Source organism: Myotis yumanensis, unplaced genomic scaffold, assembly GCF_028538775.1.
Source record: "Myotis yumanensis isolate MYYU_CA2020_CCGP unplaced genomic scaffold, mMyoYum1.0.hap1 SCAF_2, whole genome shotgun sequence".
In the NCBI taxonomy this organism is placed as follows: Eukaryota; Metazoa; Chordata; class Mammalia; order Chiroptera; family Vespertilionidae; genus Myotis; species Myotis yumanensis.
The window spans coordinates 12,707,196-12,734,343 of NW_027223753.1; the positions used below are offsets into that span (position 1 = coordinate 12,707,196).

Genomic DNA, 27,148 nt, shown 5'->3' on the forward strand with positions numbered 1-27,148 from the left:
GAAATAACTCAAATTCCAACAGAACTCCCCGTGTGTGCAGCTGCAAGCCTGTGTGCTCGGACAGTGATGGGAGAGGAGGCTTAAGAGAAAAGGGGGGAAGGGGGCGAGTCAAGAAATTAGGAAGACAGCATTTTCCTCCCAGCATGGAAGTCCTGGTAAATGCCCTTTAAATGCAGTAAACTATCAAATTAGTCCTGGCAGTGGGTGACAGTGCCCGGTTTCCTACATCCTCAGCAACACAATATCAAACTTCATCATTTCTGCCAATCTGATGGTTGAAAAATATTACCTCATTGTGGTTTTAAATGTGTTGCTCATATTATTAGTGAGATCATCATTTTGAAAATTTTTTTTTTTGGTCTTTTTGTATTTCTTTTTCTCTGGATAGTCTGTTTAAATATTTTGCTCTCTCTTTCACCTTTTCTTTTTCTTTTTTTTCAGTATATCCTGGATCGTTAGCTCTGTATGTTGCATTTCATTTTTCTCTCTTCTGCCACTTGTCTTTTAATTTTACTCACTATACCCTCTTTACTAAAGAATTGTTTTTTAGATTCTTTTCAAAATTTCATTTTCAATAACATACAATATTTTATTAGTTTCAGCTATACGACATAGTGATTACATTTATATACCTTATGATCACCGCGATAAGTCTAGTACCCAGCTGACACCGTACAGTTATTACAATATTATGGACTATATTCCTTATGCTGTACTTTACATCTTCCTATTTTTGTAACTGGCCATTTGTACTTCTTAACCCCTTTATCTTCTCCACTCAGCTCCCCAAGTCCCCTCCTATCTGAGGGGCATCAATTTGTTGCTATAGCTTTGCAGTATTGTTTGATATCAGGTAGCATACCTCCAACTTTGTTCGTTTTCAGTATCGCTTTGGGTATTTGGGGTCTTCTGCGGTTCCGTATAAATTTTAGCATTATTTGTTTTAGATCTGTGAAAAATGCCGTTGGTATTTTGCTGGGCATTGCCTTGAATCTGTAGATAGCTTTGGGTAGAAAAGCATTAAGTTTTGATGTTGTGAAATGCATTAATTTTTCACATTTTTTCCTTTCATTTATGTTTTGTTAAAGACAGGTTTGCCTACTCATAGTTTTAACACGTTCTGATACAGGTTACAGTTATTCATATGGAAAATAATGCAATAACTAATAAATAACACAAGAATTTCATGCACCCAAAACTGTAACCTACTTTTGCCTCACCCTGTATGTTATGAGACTTCTATGGTTTTCACATGGCTAGTTCCCTAGGATATGTGGAATTTATTGTTGTGAACGTGTGTGAGAACTGTGTGAGGGGGGCAGGATCTAGACCAGGGGTGGGCAAACTTTTTGACTCGAGGGCCACAATGGGTTCTTAAACTGGACCGGAGGGCCGGAACAAAAGCATGGATGGAGTGTTTGTGTGAACTAATATAAATTCAAAGTAAACATCATTACATAAAAGGGTACGGTCTTTTTTTTTTTTTTTTAGTTTTATTCATTTCAAACGGAAGATGTAAAGTACAGCAAACTACGGCCCGCGGGCCAGATCCGGCCCGTTTGAAATGAATAAAACTAAAAAAAAAAGACCATAGCCTTTTATGTAATGATGTTTCCTTTGAATTTATATTAGTTCACACAAACACTCCATCCATCCTTTTGTTCCGGCCCTCCGGTCCAGTTTAAGAACCCATTGTGGCCCTCGAGTCAAAAAGTTTGCCCACCCCTGGGCTAGATTTTTTTTTTCCCACGTGGATATCCTAACACCACTTATTTAATGGTTCTTCATTTCTCAGCTGGTTCGAAGGGCTCCCTTGATCCTACACGAAGACTCCCCCCCCCCCCCCCCCCCCCCCCCCCCGGCGCCCGAGAATGGTTTCTGGTTCTCTGATCTATGCCAGCTGTTCAGTGTCTCTGTTCGCACGCCAGCTCCAGCTACACTGTTCCCTGCAGCCTTATGACACAGTTTGAAAAGGCCAGCTCCCTCATTGTTCTTTCTCAAAATTGTCTCGGCCGGCCATGGCGCATTTTCTCTCCCAGGTGCATCAGCTTTTCGAGTCCCGTGAAAAATTAGCTCAGAATGTTGGCTGAGAGGACACGGAAATGACAGATTAATTTGGGGGAATCTTTTGTGATATGGAGCCTTTCCGTCCATGATCGGGGTATTCCTCTGCATTTATTCAGCTTCTCTTTAACGTTCTCCAGTCAAGTTTACAGTTTTCTTTGTAAAGGTCTCACCCATTTCTCAGTGGAGCAATTATTGTACCAAATTCTTTCACGTTTAGAACCTTCTCTCATCCCTCCCTCCTTCCGCGGCTCCTCCACCCTGACAGGGCCTCTGCTGCCCCCTTTACCCACAGGTACTGTGTCAGGTCGCACACAGTTCCCAGCGGTTCTCAAGTTGCATCTTACCAGTGTTTCCAATTCCTAACTGCACGGTAAACCCCTCAGGCCAGGCCGGGGACATGCATGAGCTGTGGGGAGGTCTAATGCTAACAAGGGAGGAGGAGGAGGAGGAGGAGGAGGAGGAGGGGGGCGGGGGGCTCCACAGCAGGGAAGCTTAAGGAGCCCGTTCACTTGGTCTTTGGGAAACAGGAAAAAAAATGCCGCCCTCTTGGACCTTCAGCCTGTGTGGCAACCTGGCAGGTGTCAGGATCCGAGGCTTCTGCTCTGGGAGGAGGTGCAGCTGGCCTTGATGACACTGCGGGGGGGGGGGGGGGGGGGCGGGTAGGGTGCCCCCACTAGCCCACAGATCACACACCACCCTGAGAAGGCACACACTCAGTCACGTGGCCCACGGTACAAGTACTTTATTTCAATTACAATAGTGCCACACCACAACTACAGTAGCACAAGACGTTAAGAATACAAAAACCAGATTCCCAGCCCCAAACCCACGTCCATGTACCTGCAGACAAGCCAGCCCAAGGGCTCCTTGGGCTTCAGGGCCAGGGTCTCCTCCCTGTGCCCTCCCCGTCCCCCCCTGCCACTCACAGTGCACCAGGGAGCAACGGGTGCAAATGACAGTCCCTCTGGCTGGACCCTCGGCTCTAGGACACCTGTTTCGGCTGGGAGGTCCCAGTCCTTGGTGCTGACAGACACTGGACTCACAGGGAAGGCTGGAGGACAGGGGGGCACCAGGACTGGGACAGCCTGCTCCAGCTCCTGTCTGGCTCCCAGGCCTGCTGCTTGTGGGGCTAGAAACCAACTCTGGGGCTGATCTGAAGTGGGCGAGGCAGTGGCTGAGCTGTGGTTTCTGCTGGGCAAGGACGACCTGGCCTCCCGGGCCAGGCGAGCGCCTGCGGGAGCGGGGCCTGCCAGGCGGCCTGGGCTGCGGAGGTGGGAGAACCGTGGCGGGCACCGGCTGCTCCTGCCTCCGTCACAGGCACTGCTTCCCCAGAGGGCCAGAGTGGGGCTCCCATGAGCTCCACCTGGGGGGCTTCTGAACTGTGGCCTCAGGGAGGGGTCAATATTCCTGCTCCCCGACACCACAGGCCAGCCTGACCAGGTTGGGGGATGCCCCCCAGCACAGCCTCCCACGGCTGAAAGCATTTCCCAAGAAGGAGTCCAAATAGCTACAAGGATTGTCTGGATTCAGCCCAAGGGGCTGAGGGTGCGACGGCACTCGGGGCAAGTCCAGGGGTTCCTGACCCGGACCCGGTGCACTGACCTGTAGGCAGAGCTCTGTGGGCACTGGGAGGGGGGGTATGGCCTTGTGTTCCAGTCAGGACACTTGGGGGCTTCACTGAGGAGGCCAAGGGACCCTGGGGGTGAGGGCTGCCTCCTTGGGGTGTGCCCAGGGTCACAGCCTCCGATAAGGCACCAGAGAACAGAGGGCGGGGGCTGCGGCCGGGGTGGAGGATGGAGCTTAGGGGAGGGTCTGGGGCCTGGGGGAGAGAAGGGCTATTTCCTTTTCCTCCTCTGGGGTGGGGATGCTGGAGAGGCCACGGGCCCCCAGGACAGACATGGGGGGGGGGCAAAAGAGGGACAGGAGCACATCTGATGGGGTGCGGGGTGTCACAGGGTCCTGTGGTCCAGATCCAGGTGTTTGGGCACCGGACTGGCTTTGAGGGCCCTGCCCTGGCCTCATGCTGCTACAGCTGTCAGTCCCCTGCTGCGACTTGGGGATCAGACCTTCCTCACTGGGGTTCCCGCTGTCGGGCTCTGGGGACAGAGTCAGGTACGCTAAGAGGGGTGGTGCCCATGAGCTGGGCCCCCCAAAGCTGGCCCCTTCCTGGCTGGCCCCCAGGCCTCTCCTCCCTACACCAGGCGATGGAGGCGGAAACGGTATACTCCAAGGGCTGAAGACCTGCTCAGGGGCCCGGGCGTCGCTGCCCGGGCTCAGCCTTGCGGCCAGTGAGGCGGAGAGAGGGGTAGATCAGTGGGGCTTCCCTTGTCCACAGGTTATTTAGAAAAACACAACATAATAAATATACCAATCCTTTCCTTAAAAAAAAAAAGAAAATGTGTTTTAGATGCATTATTTCCCTGAAGATTTCCAGTGTATTCCACAATGCTTAAAAAATAGTTTCCCCAAAAATATATATTTAAAGCATTTGACACAGTGGCATATCTGGCGCTGGATGTGGGCGTGGGGCTGTGCCCACTGCCCTTGTCAGCAGGGGGCCCAGGCCTGGCGAGCCACCAGCCTGACACCCAAATGCCCTTCAGAGTTGGTGCAGGCGCGGCTGGGGTGACAGGGTCTCCGCAGGGGGTCGAATCTCGGGTTATGCCGAGAACCCACATCACAGGCTCAGTTCCGGCTGAGAACCCTCCAGTGCGGGGGCGGGGGCCCTGGGCGGCCGGGGGGGCTGGGTGGCACCCTGGGCACTGGACGGAGGGGGCAGCCTGCGGGCTCCACCCTGCGGGTCATCTTCAGCCCCGCCCCGCGCCGCCTCCATCGTGGCTCGCGGTCTTCGCCCCTCACCAGACTTCGCACTTGTGACGCGGGTTCATGGGTGAGCCCAGCGGGCAGTGGAAGTGTTCCGAGAACTCCTTGGAGTTGGAGACGGAGCCGATGACCCGGAAGCGGGAGGGGCTGTGGGGATCCGTGATGAGGCCCTCGTGGGTGCTCTCGGGCGTGCGGACGGAGCACCAGACCTTTGTGAGGGCAACAGGGGAGAGGCCGGGTCACTGTGGGGTCCAGAGGCGGCCGGGCTGCCCCGTGTACAACAGCAGAGCAGTGAGCCCCCGCCTGGTTCTAGGAGCCCCAGGGGTCAGCCAAGTGGCCGAGAAAGAAACAATGGACTGGTGTGTCCCCCGTCCCAGCATCCTCTGCTGCAGTGTCTCCTACTGTGCTCCTGTCCGTGCCGGGCGTCTGTGCTAGATTTCATCTGAACAGAGGATTCGGCCCCCAAACCATTTGGAAAACCTCGGACTGAGTCCATGTCACTCACTTCCCGGACAGAACAACTGCCTAATGGCCTGGCAGCTCTGAGTGCCAACGGAAGGCTCTATCCTGAGTGCCGGCTCCAGGACAACCGGGGGCATACTGAGTTTAAGAAACTTCTGGGGGTTAGAGAGCCACCAAAGGACTTGTACGCATGCATATTAGCATAACCAATGGACACAGACACTGGGGTGGTGGGGGCTTGCCCCGGGTGGGAATGCCTGGGCCGGGGGGGGGGGGGGGGGGGTCAATTGGGGGAAAAGGAGACGTATGTAAAACTTTAGACAATAATAAAAAAAAAAGAAACTTCTGGAACCCAGAACCAGAAGCACCCTTAGTGGTCACCTTGTTCTCTCTACCGGAGGCAGCAGTGCCTTTGCTAGCACGCCTGGCCCGTCCCTGAATCTCTCCAGTGAGAGGAAGCTCGCCTCTCACCGGGCAGCTGCCCCTGGGCGGTCCAGTGGACTGGGGGGGTTCTCCATGTGGGGGAGCTTGCCTTTGGCTCTCAGAGCCCCCGGAACGGCGAGACGCCCGCGTTTGGCTTTTTCCTAACGAACTCACCTGCGCGAACCCCAGGAAGAAGAGCTGGTCGTTGGTGAGCCCCAGGGTGGGCAGCGTCTGCTCGGGCCCGTTCCGCTTCACCCAGTTCTTGTAGGCCTGGGAGGAGAGGACACAGTTCAGGCTCCCAGAACACGGAGCTGGCGGGGCGGCGGCGGAGGGGCCAGCGCGGGAGATCTCGGAAGTTCTACCCCTGACAGCCGGTTTCTGGGCTCTGGCGTCGGCTCTGCCGGCCCAGCTCAGCCCAGGGGTGCCGGCTCCTTTCCCTGCACTCATTCTGAGGCGAGCACATCCAACCCCGTGGCTTTAAATACCGTCTCCATGCCAAAGGCCCCCCGGTGCATCCTTGGTATATTCAAGTCCCCAGCTGGACCTCCAAGACGCATCTCCAACTTAACACGGCACAGACAGAAGGAAAGGGTACACACACACACGCGCGCACACACACACACACACACACACACACGCGCACACACTAAGTGATATTGAGGCCCAAACCCCAGAACTCTTCTGATTTTTCTTTCAACCAAAGCAAACACCCCAAATCTGACCGTTTCTCACACTTCCCATTGCTCCATCCCATTTCGGGCCTGGACAACCTCACACAGCTTTCTAACTAGCCTCCTTGACTCAAACCAGTCCAATTCCACCCCCCCCCCCCCCACACACACACACCTGACACAGCAACCTAAGCCATCCTTATAAAACCGGTTGGTAGGCTTTTTCTGTGAAGGGCCAGAGAGTGAACAGTTTCAGCTCTGGAGGCTGACTGGCCTCTGTTGCCACCCCTCAGTCCTGCCCCCGTAGCGTGAAAGCGGCCACAGACAACGTGGAGATGGATGGGCCTGGCTGCAGCCCCCCAATATTTACAAAACCCCGCTCAGGGCTGCGTGTGGCCGACAGTCTGTAGGTTTGCTGACCTCTGTTTTAGAGGATGAATTGGCCCATGTCATTCCTCTATTTAAAAACCAGGCAGCGACTCTCACTGTAACCAGAATAACACCCCAGCTCCCTGCCCTGGGCCCAGCTGCTCCTCCAACCTCCCCTCCCCCACTCGCCCTGCTCTCCCTCCACCTCCCCCTGCTTCCTGCCCTTGAACTTGCCCAGCTGTGTGTCCATCTCGTGGGCCCTGCACTCACTCTTCTTTCCCTGCCTCTTCCTCATCATTTAGGCCTCAATTCAAATCCCAGCCCCCAACCACGCTCCCCACTGTCCTTGATCGCGGAGCTCTACTTGAAATGATCTTATTTGTTCCGGTGGGTATGGCCTTTCTGTCCCCTCCCTGTCCCACTAAAATTGTGACTTTATGAGAGCGGGACTCCTATGTTTTGCCACAGAAACACCAGTGTCCACAACAGCGCACGGTGGGGGAAGGCCTGCGATACCTAGTCACTGACCAGTGCACGTCACACAAGCCACCGAATGTGTCTGGGCTGTTCCCTCAACTGAAAAATGGGGGCCCTGAGACCTACCTGTAAAGGTGTGGGGGCACACAGTAAGGCCTAAGCAAACGGCACCTCTTAGTATTTCTGCTCTTACTACCTGGTGAGGAGGAAGCGGTCGCTCTCTGGTAAATGCCTCCTCCTTTTCTCCCGTGACCTGTTGTCTCTCCCACCCAATCAGCTTCCATTCCTGAACTACGCCCTGGATCAGGCCTGTCCCAGCTGTCACATGTCACACCCCAGGGACGCAGGGTTCAGCCAAGCACCCCGAGGCTCGGAGGTCAGGCGACTTACTCCAGAACCAGGACTCAGGCGGGGACTGGCTCCATGGCCAGGGTCCCTGCCCTCCCTTCTGGGCCCACTGCTGCCTGAATTAGCGGCAGCCTCCCCTGCGCAGGGAACAGGCAGGACGTCGGTGGGTCCAGCCAAGCCCTTTCCTGACTCTCTCTGTTGGGCTGGACTCAAGAGCAGAAACCCTAACGTGTGCCCAGCTCTGTGCCAGGTGCCTTCACGGACACCCTCTCCATGAGTCCTCACTATACCCATTTCACAGATGAGGGAATGGAGGCTCACAGCGCAGCTGCAGCTGGCCCCAGCTCGTCTGCAATGACCCAGACCTGGGCGGGCCCGGGCCGTGTGTGGGGAGTGGGCCTCTTACCCGATAGGCCGCCTTGAGGCCCCCGTTATCTGCGATGTTCTCCCCGAGGGTGTGCCGGCCGTTCACCGGCTCCCCGTTCACGCTGTAGTTGCCGTACTGCTGCACCATGCACTCGGTCTGCCGCTTGAAAGCCTCCACGGACGAGTTCTTCCACCAGGGCCGGAGGTTCCCGTCCTTGTCATACTCCCGTCCTGCAGGGGCGGAGGGAAGCGCCAGGTCAAGGGGAGGCGGCGGTGGACTGGGACCTGTTGCTGCTGCTACACATGTCCTCCCATCTGCCACTTGCGCTGGGGAGATGTGCCGCTGAGCCTAAAGAGCCGGGCGAATGAACCAATCTGGGTGGGGGCGGGGGATGGAGGAAGGTGATCCAGGCAAAGGACCAGCATGTCCAAAGTTTCAGTGGACTCGCTGTCAAGGCTGCTGAGGGCCTCTGACCCTGAGCCACAGCCTCCGAGGCCCTGCCTCCTCCTTCTCGGCCTTGGGGTCCCCCAGGCAAGAGGCAACGAGGAGGATTCTGAATGTTAGTTGGTGAGGAGGGAAACCTCAACTCCTTTGGCTGTGGTCAGACCAGAGAAGTCTCTGGAACAGTGGACAAGTGTACGCTCCCACTCACTACCCACCCCTGAGGACCGGACACCTCCCTGGAGCAGGTGCTCCATGGTGCGCCTGACACAGTCCACAGTCACCATCATGCCCATTTTACAGACAAGGAAACAGAGGCCCGGAGAAACGATGGGACTTGCTACAGTTCATGCAATCGGCAGGAGGATTTGAAGCTAGATCCTCTGTCTCACGGCTAAGTGAGACCCTTAGAAGTGAAGGAAGCAAAAGCAGAATCAGTGGGGCCAGGAAGCTGAAGGGAACCCCAAGGAACTCATACCTTGATCATCAAAAGCATGAGTCAGCTCGTGGCCCACGACGACACCGATGCCGCCAAAATTTAAGGCCCTGGAGGGGAGGACACGAAGGTGAGAGTGATGCCCTGGGGGGTGGGGGGTGGGTCTTCCGCTTCCCAGGCCTGGAGACACAGCAGAGGCCCACAGTGCTCTGCGGGGACATGGCCGCAGCCTGAGCCTGACACCAGTCAGAAGCTGGGTGCGTCGGGTGTGGCCAGCCTGTGCCCACTGGGCGCCAAGCACTGGGCTAGATGCTCCACAGAACTGCACTGTCCTCTTTGGTCATCGCTAAAGAGTTAGGAGTGAGTAACCAACTCTACAGATGAGCTAACCAAGGCCTGGGACAGTGCCCTCACCCTTCCCAGTGCCCCGGCTGCAACTGCCCTAAAACACCGTTAGAGGCACATCCCCCCGAGTTCCCGCTGTGCAGGGGCTTCCAGAACCAGGAGACCCTGGAGGGAAGCCCAGGGAGTGGGTATGTTCTCTCTGAAACTTCTCTGAATGTCCCAAGCTCCCTGGTGAGTGGGGCAAAGGGCGCTCAGTGAGACCGGTTTGATTGTGCGGTCAGCTGTGGGCCACGGGGCTGGGCTGGGGGTCCGGTGAGGGGCGGGAGCACCAGGAGCATTGTCCGTACATGGGTGAAGAGCGGGTGTAGAACGGGGCCTGCAGGATTCCGGCCGGAAACACAATCTCGTTCTTGGTGGGCGAGTAGTAAGCATTCACCATGGGAGGGGTCATGCTCCACCTGCAAGCAACATGCACATGAAAAGTCAGGACAGCCTGGGGGAGGGCACGGGGGGAGGGGCAGCCCACCTGGAGGATATCAAGAGCCGTGAAAATGTGGATTCCCTTGACCCCAGGCCCAAGTGCACACAAGTACAGGGACATCCATAGCAACACTGGTTTTGAGAGGGAAACCAGAAAACACCTAAATGTCTATAAATAAGGGATCGGCTAAATCTAACATCACACCACACAATGCAACACCGAGGCTCTTACAAAGAACATGAGCCCGGCCGGTGTGGCTCAGTGGCTGAGCATTACCTATGAACCAGAAGGTCACAGTTCCATTCCTGGTCAGGGCGCATGCCTGGGTTTCGGGCTCGAACCCCAGTGTGGGATGTGCAGGAGGCAGCCGATCAGTGAGTCTCTCTCATCATTGATGTTTCTATCTCTCTTTCCCTCTCTCTTCCTCTCTAAAGTTAATAAAAAATATATTTAAAAAAAAAAGAACATCTTGCCCTAGCTGGTTTGGCTCAGTGGATAGAGCATCGGCCTGTGGACTGAAGGGTTCCAGGTTCGGTTCCGGTCAAGGGCATGTACCTTGGTTGCGGGCACATGCCCGGTGGGAGGTGTGCGGGAGGCAGCTGATCAATGTTTCTCTCTCATCGATGTTTCTGACTCTCTATCCCTCTCCGTAAAAAATCAATAAAAAAAAAAAGAACATCTTTAGTGATGTAGCCACATCATTAATTTAATTAAAGCCAGACCCTTGAGTACGAGACCTTCAATACTCTGTGACCACATCTGTACCCGAGAGGACAACTGACAAACTGACATTTCAGACGTGGGTACTCAGCAGACGTTTTCTTGAAACTGAATAAAATGAGCTTGTCACCTCGAGGAAAATAATTGACACCATTTGACGCCAACAATAAAAATTCAAGGTTAAAATATAACTAGATGTTTCAAGCAAAAATTAAAATCCTAGAAAGCTTGTCTCAGTCAGCTTCCCGGCCCTTAAAGGCTTTTCTCGGCAGCTCAGTGGTGTTACTATCAGATGTGGTTTTTTTTGGATATTGTGTCATCAAAATGTCACTATTTGGAAGATCTATGAAACCCAGCGAGTCACTGTTTTCCAAACGACCAATGTGTGATGTTAAAAATCACGGGTGGGTAAAAGACGGATCAAAGTGCCAGACAGACCGATGACTTTTGGTATAATGAAGTCTGAAAAGTTCATGGAGAGAGTTTCTGATTCCGCAGGGCAATTAGCCTTTAAGAAATTACCACTTCATGAATCTTGGTTTAATGTCAATAAAGAATGTGCCCTCGTCTGAGGAAAGACTATTAAAATACCCCCTTTCCAACTACATATCTGTGTGAGACTAGATTTGCTTTATATAGTTCAAAAAGCAATGCACTGTTATAGGTTGAATATAATATAGAGTTAGATTGTATAAGCAGATTGTATGTAATAAAGGAACAGATATGAGAATCCAGATGTCTATGATTAAGCCAGAGACATTAAGAAATTTGAAAAAGTAAAACAATACCTCTTTTTTCCTCCTTAAACTTATAAAAGTCCCCCCCCCCATAAAATGTGCATAAAAATTGATGTAACTTTTATAAAAAAGCTCTCTGGGTCCAGTAGTTTTGTAAGAGTGTAGAAGGGACCCTGATGGTATCTGGTACTGAAACATTCGGCCCCTGGATGATGTTTCTGGTGTGAGGGGAGGGGACCATGGGGAGCAGAGCGAGAAAGGAAGGACAATCTCTCTAAGGGCCTAGACGGTCACTCTGTCCCTCCAGGTGAGCCCCACAGAGATGTGTTTAAGGGGCACCCCATGAAAGGAGACGGAGAACCTGAAAACATCATATTTGTATCCAAATAATCATGAATACATAAGTGAGGTAGGAAATGACACTTCAGTGAAAAACTGTAGCCTAATTATAAAAGACCAGATAAATTCAGGGCCTTGTGGCAGTACCTGTGTCTTATTCTGGAGAGAAAAGACTGCCTTCTTGTGCATTTTAGAGGTACCCTGGTTGTAGAAGGGAAATGTAGAAGAAACAGATGCTCAAAGCCCTGCTGTCCACGAGGGGGCACCAGAGGCACAGCGAGGTTGCTTTTGCCTCCTGGTAAGCTTTATTCTGCAGAATGTGTTAGGCACAGCGGGAGATCAGTCTGAGAACTAGCACTGGGCTGACTGCATCTGAGCTTTCTGAGGAGACTATTAAAACAACAACAGATACCGGGTCTCACTCCAGGTGATGGTGGTTTAAGAAAGTCTGGGGGACAGGCCAGAAAGCTGTCTTTTATTTTATCCTTTTACTTTTTAATGTTTTAAGAGAGAAATAGAAGGGAGAGAAGAAGCGGGGTGGGGGTGGGTGGGGAGAAACATCAATATGAGAGACACATCAATTGGTTAACTCCCGCATGCACCCTAACCAGGGCCAGGGATTGAACCTGCAACTGAGGTATGTGACCTTGACCAGGACTCGAACTCGCAACCCTTTGGTCCATGGGCCGATGCTCTAACCGGCCAGGGCAGAAAGCTGTCTTTAAAAAAAAAACTCCCCAGAGACTCCTGATGTGCAGTAAGGTTTGGGAACCACAGCTGTGGGGGCCTATCTAGAACCTTCCCCAGCCTCTGGGGAACTGCCCTGGGATCCACCGCTCCTGCTGGTGGGGAATTGGAGGAAACGAGCCCTCTCGGAGGGCCTCCTCTGTGCGGCGCCCCCAGAGGTCCTCACACTCGGTGGTCACACCAGCTCCGAGTGCAGAAGTGGTGCTGGGATGTGATGCCAGGGCTGCTTCCCTCGAGGCCGGGCTACTCTGCCAACAGCCTGGCGCCGGGGGCACAAAGACCGGCCGAGCCCAGCTCCTGCCTCGGAACACTTCCTTCATCCTTGGGCTCCTCGTCCGGAAAGTGGATGAGGGCCCTTAGGACAGTTATATCGGCACCTGGTCCACAAAGGTGAGCTCAGCCCTGAGCACCCCACATGCTAGGAGCCGGGAGCCAGCACCTCCCCCGAGGCCCGGACTCACTGGTCTCTGTTGGGAGCTTTCCTGAGCTGGTCGGCAGTGACCCTCCAGGAGAAGTTGGAAAAGCGCATGGCGTTCTCGAAGTAGAGGTCCGGGACTGCTGTGTACTGGACGAGAGCAAAGCCACAGGATCAGAGCGGCCAGGCCGAGGCGCTCGGACCCTGGAGCCCAGACCTCTTCTGAAACCGAGGAAACAGAGCCCGCGAGGTTAAGGGATTGGTCTGCAGGTCCGAGGCCAGAACGGGCCTCCCTCGGCCCTCCCCCTGCTGGGGCCTGGCACCTTCTCCCCACAAGGACACAGAGAGCCTGCCCGGGGCCCCTGACACCAGCAGACACCCCGCGGCGCCGCAGGCCCTGCAGCAGCGCGCTGTCTGGCAGAGCAGGCTGCGCTGATGGGCACGTTTGTGTCTGTGCTTTTCCTGTTAGACACTGGCCACATGTGGCCGCCGAGCGTTTCAGATGTGGTTAGAGTGGCTTTTAAAGTTAATCTAAGCTTTTTTCCTTTTTAAATTTAATTTACTTTTAAGTCATTAGGTTTTGATGAATTAGCCATCTATGGCTAGCGGCCACCATACCGGACAGCAGAGATCTGGTAAATCAGGCTAGATCCAGCTCTGAAGCGGCGGGGACAGGCATTGCTGGGCATCTTCCTCCCCCTCGGCCCGGCCTTCCTGCTCCTTCCAGGCTGGGGTTCTCCCTCAGATCCCTCCGGCTTTCTAGCTTTACAACGAGGATCTAGGGGAACGCTGGGCCCTGCGGCAGGCCTCCGTCCTCAAGTCCCGGAGCCCCTGTCTCCTGTCTGGACACGCTGGAGCGCCTTAAGTTACTCTCAGGAAAAAAGGCTGCAAAAGGCACCTCGCATTCTCAGAAATGATCTCAATATCCTTGGGTTTTAAATATGACCGTGATGAGACGTTATTATAATTGCAAAAGTGCCTGAGTTTACGAGTTTCAATCACAAAGAACATAAAAATGGACCATTCAGGGCAGAAGCACGATGCGTTGAAAGGAGCAATTTGTAAAAGTTCTAACTACCAGGGACACGCCAGCTACCTCTGTTGCCTAAATGAAGCTTCAGCGTGCCTTTGAGATTTATGCTTCCTTTTTCCTGTTAGCATTTCAAGGGCCAAACCAGGGGTCAGGTTCCTCTGGGAAGGTGGGCAGGATCCCGGGACAGGAGGTAACTGGAGTAGGGAAGGAGGAGGCAGTACGAGGGGTTCACGCTGAACTCCTCTGATGTTTTAGGGGGTGTGCCAATGCTCTCTGCACCTTCTAGGGCAGTGGTCGGCAAACTGCGGCTCGGCAAACCGCGGCTCGCGAGCCACACCCGGCTCTTTGGCCCCTTGAGTGAGGCTCTTCCACAAAATACCGGCTCTTCAACAAAATACCGACTTCTGTGCATGGGCCACTAAGTTTCAATCGCACTGTACGTGCGCGCCTGCACGTGGTATTTTGTGAAAGAGCCACACTCAAGGGGCCGAAGAGCTGCATGTGGCTCGCGAGCCGCAGTTTGCCGACCACGGTTCTAGGGTGTTTCCTCCCACTGTCAGCGGGGCACGTGGCACTGTTCTGGCACTGACTGCGGGGCACTGGCTGCTGGTGGCTCCAGGGAAGGGAGCCTCGGGCTGGCCCAGGAGGCCAAGGAGCAGGGAGCAGCTTCCTCGTGCCTGGCGCATCCCCAAAGCCCACAGCTCACCATCTCAAGATGTCTTCACAGTCCCGGTGCCTCCAGCGCCCCATCCGGCCCCAGCCTGCCTCTCCCCTTCCCCAAATGGGGGCCCCGGGGGCAGCTGGGAATGCAAGGGGGCAGGCAGGAACCACTCACATCGTTGAACACTTTGTCGAGCTCCTTGGGGTCCATGATGAAGTTGGGGTAGCCTATCATGTTGTAGATGGCGTCCGCCTGGACGGGGAAGACACAGAGAATAGGCAGTGAGTGCCCAGCCATGCTCCGTGGGGGCCGGGCTCAGGGTCTGGGCCAAGGGGACACAGGGCCAGGCGCCTCCCACCCCGGGGCTTCCTCATCTCTTTCTGGAAAGACTCCTCTCCTGTGTAAATTCTACTTATCTCTTAGGTATCACTTAAATGTCACTTCTTAAGGAAAGCCTTCCCTGGTCCTCGCCCACCGACCACCTCAGGCCCTCCACTCTCCATCAGACACACAGCATCTCCCTGCACGGCTCCCTCGCACCCTCAGCATGTCATTTCCACACAGTCGTGAACGCCACCGCGTGTTCAGGCTGTCCCTCCATCCCGCCGGACTGTCCCCCCGAGGGCGGGGCAGCATCCGGATGCGGTCTCTCCTTCCCCCACCCCCCCTCAAGCTCCTGGCGGGCCTCGCCTTCTCCTTGGCTGATTTCCGCGTGTCTTCGTCCATCCACTTGAGGGTGCTCAGGCTCTCCTCAAACGCCTTCTTGATCTCCAGGATGATCTCGCTGGCCTGCGGAGACAGAGCTGACCCTGAAGGGCGGGCCGTGGATGGGTACCCCACGAGGGAGGACGGCGGCAGGCAAAGACTAAACTCTGGTCTTGGCTCAAAGCCTCAGGCTCTCAGGTGCTGGGCTGAGGGGGGAGAGTTTTAGGAATGTTCTGCCCAGGCTGGAGAGGAACGGGCATTCTCAAGGGCAATGTCACAGGCAGACCAGGCGGTGGAAGAGTCCGGACCAGGGGAAGGCGGAGTTTGCAGCAGGAAGAGCAGAAGGGCTGATGGCTGGTAGAACTGGACTCAGATTCTGCACCAGGCAGGCCACTTCATAGGGTTGAGTCTCCGCTTGCTAACCTTTGACTGCAGGTAACATCCATGTGTTTAATATTAATAACAGAAACGATGCAGCAGCTACCTCTTATGGAACCCTCACTTTGTGCCCGCTGCTCTTACATGTAGCATCTCATTCATCGCCCCCTGTGGGATGCGCACATTACAGGTGAGGTGAGGATATGGTTCCAAGCACCCCCCCGCCCAGGAACTGGCAAATCCAGGGTCGGATTTGGTGCCTTCACATGCTTAGCCACGATGCTCCTCTGCCCGTCCAGAACACACCTGCCGCCCTCGGAGTGAGGAAAACGTCAACCCTCGGCCTAGAGCTGCTCTCCCAGCCTCATGTCCCTGGCCCTTCAGACCCTTGGGAGTGGAGAGGGCGGGACCGGGGGAGGGTCAACCGAGATAACACAGCTAAACGGCCTGCACTCAAGAGCAGTAACACTCACGAGTGACTCTCATGATTTAGGGCAGGGGTCCTCAAACTTTTTAAACAGGGGGCCAGTTCACTGTCCCTCAGACCGTTGGAGGGCCGGACTATAGTTTAAAAAAAAACTATGAACAAATTCCTATGCATACTGCACATCTTATTTTTTTTTTTCATATCTTATTTTTAAGTAAAAAAAACAAAACGGGAACAAATACAATATTTGTATTTGTATGTGGCCCGCGGGCTGTAGTTTGAGGACCCCTGCTTTAGGGCTTTAGGAGACGAGGCCTCGGAGTTAAGGCTGGAGCCCTGGGGAGGGAAGGTCCAGACCAGACCAGAGTGGGGCTGCCAAGCTCACGAGCGGCCATCGCTGGCGTGAAGCCACAGCCTGCGCCCTCGGGGAGGCACTTACTATGTTCTTGCTGTCCTCGGCGAAGGTCTCTTTCACAAACATGGGGCCCAGGGCGAACCCCAAGTTGTTCTCCGTGTCACTCACGCACAGCTTCCAGCGAGGAAGGCAGGTCTGAAACAGAGGGAGGGGTTACCGGGCCCCGGCCTCCCTCCCAACCCCTGACTGTCTGGGAGGCAGCAACAGCTGGGGCCCCTGCTTCCTTCCAGAACGCCAGGGAGACCTTTTCAGACCCCGTAGGAGTTCTTTTAGACACTAAACCAAGAGGCCACAGAACGGCCCTCATCACGGCCATCTACTCTTTCCTGAATGCGGGCTCCGTGCACAGCACTTCGCAGGTGGTATTCCGTGTGGCCATCAGAATGACCTGGGAGGCAGGGGCGGGCCCTGGCCAGGCGAGGAAATAGACTCAGCACAGAAGAGTCTCTGGTCTAGGGTCCCAGTGACCAGAACTCGGTCACGCCTGACCCCACACCCGACGCTCCCCCCTGCCCTATCTCCTGGGGGAGGATAGGAATCCTGGTGACAAAGAACCTCGGGAAGTTACCTTGTCAACCCTGAGTAGCAGGAGGACCTTCCCAGGAGGCCAGGACCCAGCCCCACTTAGAGCCTCCCGAGAAAGAACTGTCACGGCGACGCTGCCAGACTCTGAAGCATCCCCTCGTGCTGGCCTCACCCTCAAGCCCAGTGGCCTGCAGGACGCCTGTGCCGCTGAGCCAGGCACCCGGCTGCAGCCTCACAGAGCGCGGCTTGGGGAGAGCATGGCTCGGGAAGAAAGCACCGCGGCTAGTTTTGGCCCCACCCGCTCCCCTGCCCAGCAGCCCTCTGGGGACAGTCTGTATGACCTAAGTGGGGGCCCCACTCCCATAAATCCGTCGGCTGCAGAGAAAGCCAAATCCTCTCAAGCCTGGACAACAGGTGGCAAAACCCACCCATGTCAGGGCAGCCTCCTTCATTACAGCCCTCAAGTGAAAACCACCCAAACTCCCACCCGCAGGCGGAGGGAAAACAAAAGGTGGTGTTTTCATACAACAGCACACGACTGGGCAACAACAAGGACCAACCCCTGACACATACAGCACAGATGCACTTCACAGACACGCTGAGCAGAAGCCTGACACAAAGAGCACCTCGTGTCTGATTCCGCTTCACCCTTCTGCACCCGCCTGGGGGTGGGGGTGGGGGCTACTGTGAAGGGGCACAGAGAACTGCTGGATAAATGGGGCGGTGGTTACACGGGTGATTTCATTTGTCAAAACTCACTGAACTGTGTATTTCATACATTTCATTGCATGTAAGTAATACCTTCATTAAAACAAAAAATATTTCTTTCAGGCCAGAAGTGAGAAAGGAAGGCAAAGGCACTGTAACCTTCTCTAAGTTTAGTCGCCCAAGTTCTTTTACGCTTTCCCACCCAGGTGTCTACCTGGACATCTCCCCTCTCCCCCATCCCCACCCAGCCTTCCCCGGGGTAAGGCCTCCTGCGTGCTCAGGGACACCTGGGCAGGCCTCTTCAGTGGCCCTCTTTATTCTCTGCCTCTGCCCACCTCCCTCATGAGTTCCATGCCCCTGGAGGGCATCGTGGTCATGCCAACCCCCAACCTAAGGCCTGGCGCACGGTAGGTACTCAACCTGTGTTTGGGGGTGCATAGTAACAGGCTCACCTTCTTGGTTCCATATATGATTTCCATCAACTTCTCGTCGGCATCCTGAAAGCGCTGATCAAGGAAGCCAGTTGTCTTCCGCACCAGGGTCCAGATCATGTAGTTGTTCAGCAGGCTAGGGCGAGAGGAGACAAGACATGCTCAGAAGCGCCTGGGGCTGGCAATGTTGCAGCACTCCCCCCACTGACCTCTAGGGTGCGCTCACATCCAACATTCAGATCCCACCTGCTCTTTCCACGGCCCGTCTGTCAGGTAATGAATGCTCTCTAAGCACATGGACTGTCACTTCCAGGGCAGAGCCTCGGTCTGAAAAGCCCTCAGTGCCTAGTGCAGTGATGGCGAACCTTTTGAGCTCGGCGTGTCAGCATTTTGAAAAACCCTAACTTAACTCTGGTGCCGTGTCACATATAGAAATTTTTTGATATTTGCAACCATAGTAAAACAAAGACTTATATTTTTGATATTTATTTTATATATTTAAATGTCATTTAACAAAGAAAAATCAACCAAAAAATGAGTTCGCATGTCACCTCTGACACGCGTGTCACAGGTTCGCCATCACTGGCCTAGTGCATTAATCTGTACACCACAAGTGCTCAATAAGTGCTGTGAGCCTCCAACTGGAACCAGCAGGGGAAGGGGTGAGTGAATAGCCATCAGTTTTCTCAGTGGAATACTATGTAGCCATGAAAAAGGAGGTCTGCAGAGTGTTTGGGATGACATGGATAAAATGCTTATGATAAAAGTCAAGGGAGTCCTAACCGGTTTGGCTCAGTGGATAGGGCATTGGCCTGCGGACTGAAGGGTCCCAGGTTCGATTCCAGTCAAGGGCATGTACCTTGGTTGTAGGCACATCCCCAGTAGGCAGCTGATCGATGTTTCTCTCTCATCGATGTTTCTAACTCTCTATCCCTCTCTCTTCCTCTCTGTAAAAATCAATAAAATATATTTTAAAAAAAAAAGTCAAGGGAGGCCCTGGTCGGGTAGCTCAGTCAGTTAGAGCGTCATCCCCATATGCGAAGGTTGCAGGTTTGATCCCGGTCAGGGCACATACAAGAATCAATCAGTGGATGCATAAGTAAGTGGAACAACAAATTGATGCCCCCCTCCCTCCAAAAAATCAATTAAAAACTAGTCCAGGGGAAAGCAGACCATACCTCTAGTCACAATGACGGGGAAAAAAGGGATGTGCATTAGAAACCCATCTCTGTCCTTCTCTCACATACATGCTTTCTCTCTCCACATGTGCACACCCACAAACACACACATCCCATAAGCTCTACATTCGTATTTTGGGTAAATATAATTTTTTTTCTGTAGCTTTCAAAAATTTCTACAACAAATCTTTAAAATGTAAGAAAACATCATAAACACTAACACGAGCTAACCTTTCCTGGGTCCATTTCGTGTCAAGGCACTACACGAAAACACGGCACATGGGTTATCTCACTCAAGTCTCACCACAGCCCCACAGGGTAGGTGCTACTTGTACCCCCATTTTATGGATTCGGAAAATGAACCCGAGAAAGGGTAAGAAACGTGCTCGAGGCTATAAAGCTGGCAGGTGGGGGAGCTGGGATTTGAACCTGCGTTCATAACCACGATGCCCTGCTGCCTCTCATCAGAGCCAATGCCAGGGCCCACTTTCCTGAGTCAGCCTGTCACCGCTCGGCCATGCTGCCTGAGAGGAGGCCCGTCCCAGGCCGCCCAGCGCCCTCACCACTTGTCAGTGTTGTTGATGAGGGCGGAGACCTGGCTGAGGTACTCCTTGTCATAGACCACGATAGGCTCGGACGCATTGATCTCCACAGGGGAGAAGATGGCGTTGAGGAAGGGCAGCCAGTTGATGGCGGGCGCCAAGGCCTGGAAGAGAAGAGAACAGCGTGATGCAGAGCCCAGGTCTCCAGAGCGTGTCATGGTGCCTCCATCCTTGGACAAAGCAGAGAGCTGGGAGCTGTCCCACAATGCACTGGGCAGATGTCAAACGAAGGCTGCCTGGCTTCCATCAGAGATGCTGTACGTAGAATTCTTTTTTAGAGAATATACTCACGGGATATTTTATTGACTGACCTCTCTGAAACATGTTAGAACTCATACGGCTAGTTGCTCAATGTGACAAATTCATAACCAAAAAGATTTTAATGTAGGAAATGAACATGTGAACATTACATTTAGGTGGCAAAATTCAAGATGAACATCAACTAGAATATTTCTGGTTTAATGGAAAACAACAGCATGAGAGTCACGCTTAACACCTTGGTTAAGTAAAGAGAGAAATGCGCAGGGGTGTCAAAGAGGTATGTACCTAGGATCCTAAGGGCCAAAAACTGAACGTGATGTGAAACTAGAATGGGATAGAGGAGACTCAGCAGCAGCAGCAGCAAGAAGCTACTGTTGTCCTAGCCAGCTTGGCTCAGTGGATAGAGCGTCAGCCTGCGGACTGAAGATTCCCAGGTTCGATTCCGGCCAAGGGCACATGCCTGGGTTGTGGGCTCGATCCCTAGTAGGGGGTGTGCAGGAGGCAGCCTATCAATGATTCTCTCTCATCATTGATGTTTCTATCTCTCTCTCCGTCTCCCTTCCTCTCTGAAATCAATAAAGAAATATATTTTTTTTTTAAAAAGAAGCTACTGTTGACCAAGCCCCTCCCATGCCAGGTGCCATGCTCATCACTCACACATCTCCCAACTGGTCCTCACGACAAGCCTAGGAGGCAGGTACTGTTATCCCCAGTGTATTGATGAGGAAACTGAGCTCCGACGGGACTTTATGGGTAAATGTGTAGAATCTGGAACCCAAGTGCCTACGTTCGTACTCCAGCTCTCTTACTTATGAGCTGTGTGACCCTGAGAAAGATGAGGAACCTCTCTGTGCCTTGGGAATCTGGAAAGTGGGGATCATCATAGTAACAGAACATACGTCATAGGGTTAGTGTGAAGATTACATGAGTTAAGATTGTCTGTTAGACTCAACATGTCGAACACCGATTGTATTCTGACTGGCCTTCCATACAACCGGTAAATTCAGGAATGACAGCCGTGCCCCGGCCGGTGTGGCTCAGTGGATGGAGCAGCGGCCCAAGCACCAAAGGGCCTCGGGTTCAATGCCCGGTCAAGGGCATGTACCTGAGTTGCGGGATCAACCTCTGGCCCCGGTCAGGGCGTGTGCAGAAGGCAACCAATCAATGTGTCTCTCTCACAATGATGTTTCTCTCTTTCTCTCCCCCTCCCTTTCAATTTTTCTAAAATAAAAAATCATGTGTAGAATGATAACCTTCAGCAACAAAGGAAAAGCCCTTAGCTCAGCTGATGCGCCACAGGAAGCCCGGCAGCTCTATTTCAAGATAATTTAAATTGAGCACCTGCGCAGGGGCTCCCTCCCCACAGAGGCACAGCCAGCTCTGTGCAACTCAGCTCTTGGCAGGCTGCACTTGCTCCTGGCCCACCTTGCGCTCCCCCAACCCCCCCCCCCCCCCCCAAGCTCAGAGCTACCGTTCATCTGCAGGGTCTTTGTCCACAGCCAGTATTTCCGCTTCCCACCAGGCAGCCTCCAGCCAAGCTGTGTGATCTCTCCAGGTTCCAATGATTGTTTTGTGAGTGTTCTGATTACAAAGTTAACTCAACATTTTTTAAAAAATTGTGGTAAAAATACACATCTAAAATGAACCCTCTTAACCTTTTTTTTCAGTGTGCAGTTCAGTGGCATCGTTAGGCAACCATCACCACCACCCATCTTGCAGAAATGAAACTCGGTACCTATTAAACAGTAACTTCTCCCAGCTCCTCCTCTGGCCCCTGGGAACCACCACTCCACCTTCCGTCTTTATGCATCTGACTCTGACTGCTCACGTAAGTGGAATCACACAGTATTTGACCTTGTGTGACTGACGTATTTCACTTAGTACTGCCCTCAAGCCAAGCTGCACAACTTTTGAGTGGTCTGCTTTAGACCTGTTTTCCCATATGTCTTGTTATTTTTAGTTATCTTTTTGTCCTGTAATTTTACAGAATGCAACGTTTTTTGGGACTTCATGTGTGTCTTACAGCAAAAGTGCCTGTATGTGTCAATCACCTAGGTCCTAGGATGGTATCTGGCGCTTCGCAAGAGCTCAATCGATGTTAGCCATTGTAATCACTGCTCCAGGTCTCCCACGAGCGGGCCTGGGCTCATTCAATTCCAAATTCTGTTTTGTTCCCTCGAAAAAGTGCAAAATGCAAGATGTAGGAAGGTGAGAGAGGCATCATAAATGGCCTTCGTATGGATCAATAATGTGAAATCTGCCCAGCAGGTGTGGCTCAGTGGTTGAGCATTGACCTATGAACCAGGAGGTCAAGGTTCGATTCCCACTCAGGACACATGCCCAGGTTTCGGGCTTGATCCCCAGTAGGGGGTGTGCAGGAGGCAGCCAATCAATGATTCTCTCTCATCATTGATGTTTCTTTCACTCCTTCTCTTTTCCTCACTGAAATGAGTAAAATATCTGTTTTTTAAAAAAGGTCTTCTTTTAAAAAATAATGTAAAATCAGTCTGTAACATCAGCTGAATCTATAACCTGTTGGAAAATACCTACGGAGCCCTCCGTGAGAGAGGCAGCCGTGAAAACCCGCCGTGTAACGGACACTGAGCGACAGTGACTTTCCTGAGGTCACAGGGTGAGCCAGTGACTGTGCAGGTCTAAAACCGGGGTGTACTCATGTGTCTGGTTTGAAAGGGCAGCTCAGCTCAGCTGCTGGGGAACAAGGACCTCAGAGGATGGAGGAGGGCAGCTCCCGCAGGCCAGGGCTTGACAACTGGCTCTCAGTGTGGCTTGTATTTCCACCGTGACCTCCTGCAGACTTCCCACAGAGCCGGGAAGAGCTGTGCCCTGTGGGCTCCTGCAAATGTCTGCCTGCCCCACAGCGAGACGGCGGGGAGGAGCCCTGTGCTGGCCTGAGACGACCCCGTCTTTCTCTAAAATGGGGACAATCCCCACCTCCCCCTCCAGGGTGGGCTGCTCTGTGCCTCTCGGGACAGCGTGCTCAACAAACCCGAGTTTCCTGTCTGCCCAGCTTGTTCGTCCTGCTCTCTGGTCCTGGCAGGAGCCCCTCGGGCAGGCAACCTCTGGGGCGTCCCCTTAACATTTGTGGCTGCAAAACTTGGAGGTGTTTAGGTGAGATGCTCAAAGAGGGCTCAACACTTAGAGCCACCTGTCTACACGACCTGCTGGCAAAGACCCCTGGGAAATTGGCCAAGTTTACAGAGCATCATTGTGTACACAGTAACACGAGCTTCACAAACGGCAGGCGACTGGACACTCCGATCTGGGCACAGCCACCAGGAGATACACCTCTACCTCCTTAACACAGACCTGGCCCTGCAGGGCACAGGTGCTCTGTGCAGGCCCATTCCCACAACTCTGCGGTAGGGTGTGTGTTGAATACCAGGATTTCCACATTTCCAGCCTCTATTCCTGCAGAGAACGCTTAACTTGAACATGCGTTCCTAGGTCTGTCTCTAAGGAGATGGCTGCTTTAACCAACGAGGACACTCCACTTGTGACACAAATCCTTTGGGGCGCACCCATGAGCTCTATTTTCCATACCCGCAGCCAAAGAGTACTGCCGGTCAGGTCACCGGCCAACCGGCTCAAGTAGGTTTGCAAAGAGGGAGAGAAAAGAAAGATGCTATCAGGCTTTGTCTCAGCTGGAGGGTTTAAAGGGGATGGGGCTCGTTCCCAAACACCTTTTGGTGTGGAAGGTCCTGGAAAAGAATGGGAGGGTCCTCAGGCTCCCAGAGAAGCGACAGAAGGATGTCGGATTCAGCGCTCTGAATTCAGACTCTGCTGGGGGCGAGTCTGGGACCACTGCACTCGGCGGGGCCAGCCCCACACTGTGAGGGCTGGAGTGCCTGCCCAGTCACCAGGAGGATGGGAAGGAAACCAGTTTCCAGTAGCCAGCAAACAAGGCATTCTCTACCCAAGGGTGGAACGAATCAAATGAGTTCAGCGCTGAAGACGTGGCTGGGATCACCCGTAACAAAGGAATAATACTAATCATGATGACGAAGATCTATCTGAATTGCACGTATCAGTTTACAAAGTGAAATCTCATCCCTTGCTTCATCGCACCCTCTCGCAACCCCGTGGGCAGGCCAGGCAGAGATTCTTATCCGGGAGACAGGTGTCAGGGGCCCGGGACGGCTTTCAACGTAATTATTTCTTATGTCCATGGGCCCACTTCCTCTGAGAGACACTGCACAGGTTTTAGCCTGTTCCCTAAGGGGCCTGTCACTTCCAGCTGCCAGGGCAGGGGCTGTCACTCATTTGTCTCCCTGGCACACAGCAGGGGTGAATGAATGAGCAAAGCCCCATTTTACAAGAAAGGAAGCCAAGGCTCAAAGAAGGGGTGTGTGACTTGCCCAAGGTCACACAGCTGGTGGGGGGCTGGGCCAGAGCAGTCTTCTGACCCTGCCCAGGGCTCACACCACTCCAGGCTGCGGCCTCTGCCAGTCCTCCCCAGGGGAAAGCTATGCAGCTGGGAGGGAGGAAGAGGAAAACAAGAGCAATGGTGACAGGATGCCTGGGGGTAGAACCTGATAGCCAGGCTGGGGCTGATGTGCCCAGGGCTACTGTGCCTTCTCTGCCACTCCTGGTGTAGTCAGTTGGCATTGTGGTCACTGTGTGTGTGGGGGGGGGGGGGGAGGGGGAGCGGGGGGCTGAGGCCCCCCCTTGAGCTGAGAACTGGGCAGCTTGTGCAAACCAAATTATGGTGCATAAACAGCACCTCCCTCGACCTGGCCTCGGAGCGGAAAAACAGTGCCAGATGGCACCGATCACAGGCTGTTGATCTTCCTGACCCCCTCGCCTCCGCCCCCGCCCCCAGCACCACTCACCCTGATGCCAGCTTCTCGGGGACCTAGAGGGCAGCTGGCACCCAGGAGGCCAGGTCTGCCTCCACCTGGGCAATGCTCACCCACTCTCCAGGTTCACCTTCCCCGGCTTCGCCCTGCCCCTGCCCTAGTGCCTGCCCTGCTTCTTTTGCTCAAAGCACTTAGCGGCGAGTTTGGGGTTGTTTCCTTGTCGGTGGCCCCATGTACACCTGTCAGAGGGAGGGACGGAGGAGAAAGGGGCAGGGACCTCAGTGTTCTTCCGGAAAAGAGAGTAAATGAGCCGAACTCTAATGCACGGGCAGGACTTGGCTGGTCAGCGGGTAGAGAAGGGAGGAGACATTTTAGCCTGTCCCCGACATCCTCCCCAGAGAGCAAGGCCCCGCCAAGCGTTCCCGGGTGATGGTAGGGAACAGGAAGATGGGCTGAGGCCACTCGGCTGGCTTCCTCCGTGACCCTGGGTGGGGGGCGCGGGGTTGGGGTAAGGCTGGACACTAACACCCCATGCACTGGAAAGAAGGAACTTGGCAAACTCGTGACCTGCAAGTCCCGGGCAGCCACCAGGGGGCAGCCTTTCACAAAGGCTGAGCTGTGGAGGGAACTTGCTTCTCAGATGGGTCATGCTCAGTACAGAGCCTCACAGTCCTGACCCTTAACCTGATTCCACCGGGGTCACCGGGGTCACGGTCAGAAGCAGAGCTTCAGTTAGCCAAGCCTGATTCCAGGGCCAAGCTCCCCTGTCACGCAGGAGCCTCATGGCCTTCAACATGTCCCCTAACCTCCAGGCTTAAGAAAGGGTGTAGTGGCCCTAGCTGGTTTGGCTCAGTGGATAGAGTGCCAGCCTGCGAACTGAAGGGTCCCACGTTCGATTCCGGCCAAGGGCACATGCCTGGGTTGTGGGCTTAATCCCCAGTAGGGGGGCGTGCAGGAGGCAGCCAATCAATGATTCTCTCTCATCATTGATGTTTCTCTCTCTCTCTCCCTCTCCCTCTCCCTCTCCCTTCCTCTCTGGAAAAAAAAAAAAAAAAAAAGCGTGAAGTGTCGACAGAACCAGTCCTCACATTTACTGTTTGCTGTGTACCAGGCTTGAAGAGCTTGGTGCCTGAGAGATCGGCAATGCCCATCAGTGTGAGCTATTATCATGACCACAACCTCCCCGGGCAAACGCTGTAACCGAAAAGCAGCCTGGTGCAGGCAAGAGACTAGCTTTGGAGTCTCTAGCCGTGCGGCCTTCAGCTGGGAAGTCCACCTCTCGGAGCCTCGTCAGTCTTCCCATCTGAGAAGTGGGCAGAACCACCCGCCCTGCTTCAGAGGGTAGTTCTGAGGACCTGACGAGGTGGGTGTAAAACCCCGGCCCAGCGCCCTCCGTCCTGAAGCCCCGTGGCTGCCCCAGACGGAGCTCACGTTACCTGCAGCTCGGCTGCTGTCACTTTGTGGTAGATGAGCTCCTCGTCCCGGCGCTTCTCCTGGGGGATGGTGATGTTGGCCAGCATGGTCTCAAAGTCCAGGATCTGCTGCATCTGGGGGCGCACGGCGTCCTCGTCCCCTCCGCCCAGCAGCTTCCCCAGCTGGACCATGTAGTTCAGGTAACCCGTCAGCACCTGTGGGACCCCCGAGCCTATCAGTGGCTGCCACCACTGCCCCTGGTGGCCCGGCGCAGGGAGGGAGGGGCTGGCGCTTTCCCCGGGCACCCACCGGAAACAGCTTCTAGAATCAGTTTGGCAGTGCACCGCTTCACGGCTCCACATGGCCGTGGGGACCAAGGTCACAGGTCCCCAGGAGGGCCGGTCCCTGCTGTCCAGGTCCTCATTCCCTCCCGCATGCTCCTCCCAGAGAGCCGTCTTTCAGGGCCTGGAACTCACTTTTTCTGAACTGTCCTCTGTGGCACCCCGACCCCCCCATCTAAATTAGGTCTCCAGGTTACCTTCTCAGTTCACCTTCACTTATCACCATTTGTCATTACGCCTCTAATTGGTGGTTAATTAACAGCAGGGACCAGGCGGCCTTGTTCACCACTATCTCCCCAGCATCAGGCAGAGCAGGCACTTGCTCAATACACGTGGGTGGAATGATGAATGGATAGACGACGACCCTCAGGCCAGGTCTCCCCGGGACACCACGGATGCAGCCAGGGGATGGGAAGGCGTGGGTTTTAGAGTGGGTGGGTCTGGATAGGCATCTCAGTCTCTGCTAAGTGACCTTGAGCAGATCACGTACTGCCTCTGAGCCGTATTCCCTCCCCTGAAGTAGGCAAGGTAAAAATGATACCCAGGGACAGAGGAGGCGAACGAAGGTGGGAGGAGACGTTCGGT

At 53.9% G+C, this 27,148-nt stretch overlaps 1 protein-coding gene across 3 annotated transcripts in view; it reads right to left on the reverse strand.

Annotated features, from left to right (window-relative positions):
* Positions 1-2,794: 2,794 nt before the first annotated feature.
* ECE1 (endothelin converting enzyme 1) overlaps positions 2,795-27,148 on the reverse strand; it is a 98,701-nt gene continuing 74,347 nt past the window's right edge. For all 3 annotated transcript variants that reach the window (XM_070404284.1, XM_070404286.1, XM_070404283.1), the window contains 12 exons: positions 26,246-26,437; positions 19,693-19,835; positions 17,973-18,087; positions 16,312-16,422; positions 15,053-15,151; positions 14,537-14,614; positions 12,715-12,818; positions 9,577-9,687; positions 8,927-8,994; positions 8,047-8,237; positions 5,950-6,045; positions 2,795-5,099 (listed from right to left, as the gene is read on the reverse strand). In XM_070404284.1, the coding sequence (XP_070260385.1) occupies positions 4,923-5,099; positions 5,950-6,045; positions 8,047-8,237; positions 8,927-8,994; positions 9,577-9,687; positions 12,715-12,818; positions 14,537-14,614; positions 15,053-15,151; positions 16,312-16,422; positions 17,973-18,087; positions 19,693-19,835; positions 26,246-26,437 (1,485 nt within the window). In that variant the 3' untranslated portion in view covers positions 2,795-4,922. The remainder of the gene's footprint in view (positions 5,100-5,949; positions 6,046-8,046; positions 8,238-8,926; positions 8,995-9,576; positions 9,688-12,714; positions 12,819-14,536; positions 14,615-15,052; positions 15,152-16,311; positions 16,423-17,972; positions 18,088-19,692; positions 19,836-26,245; positions 26,438-27,148) is intronic.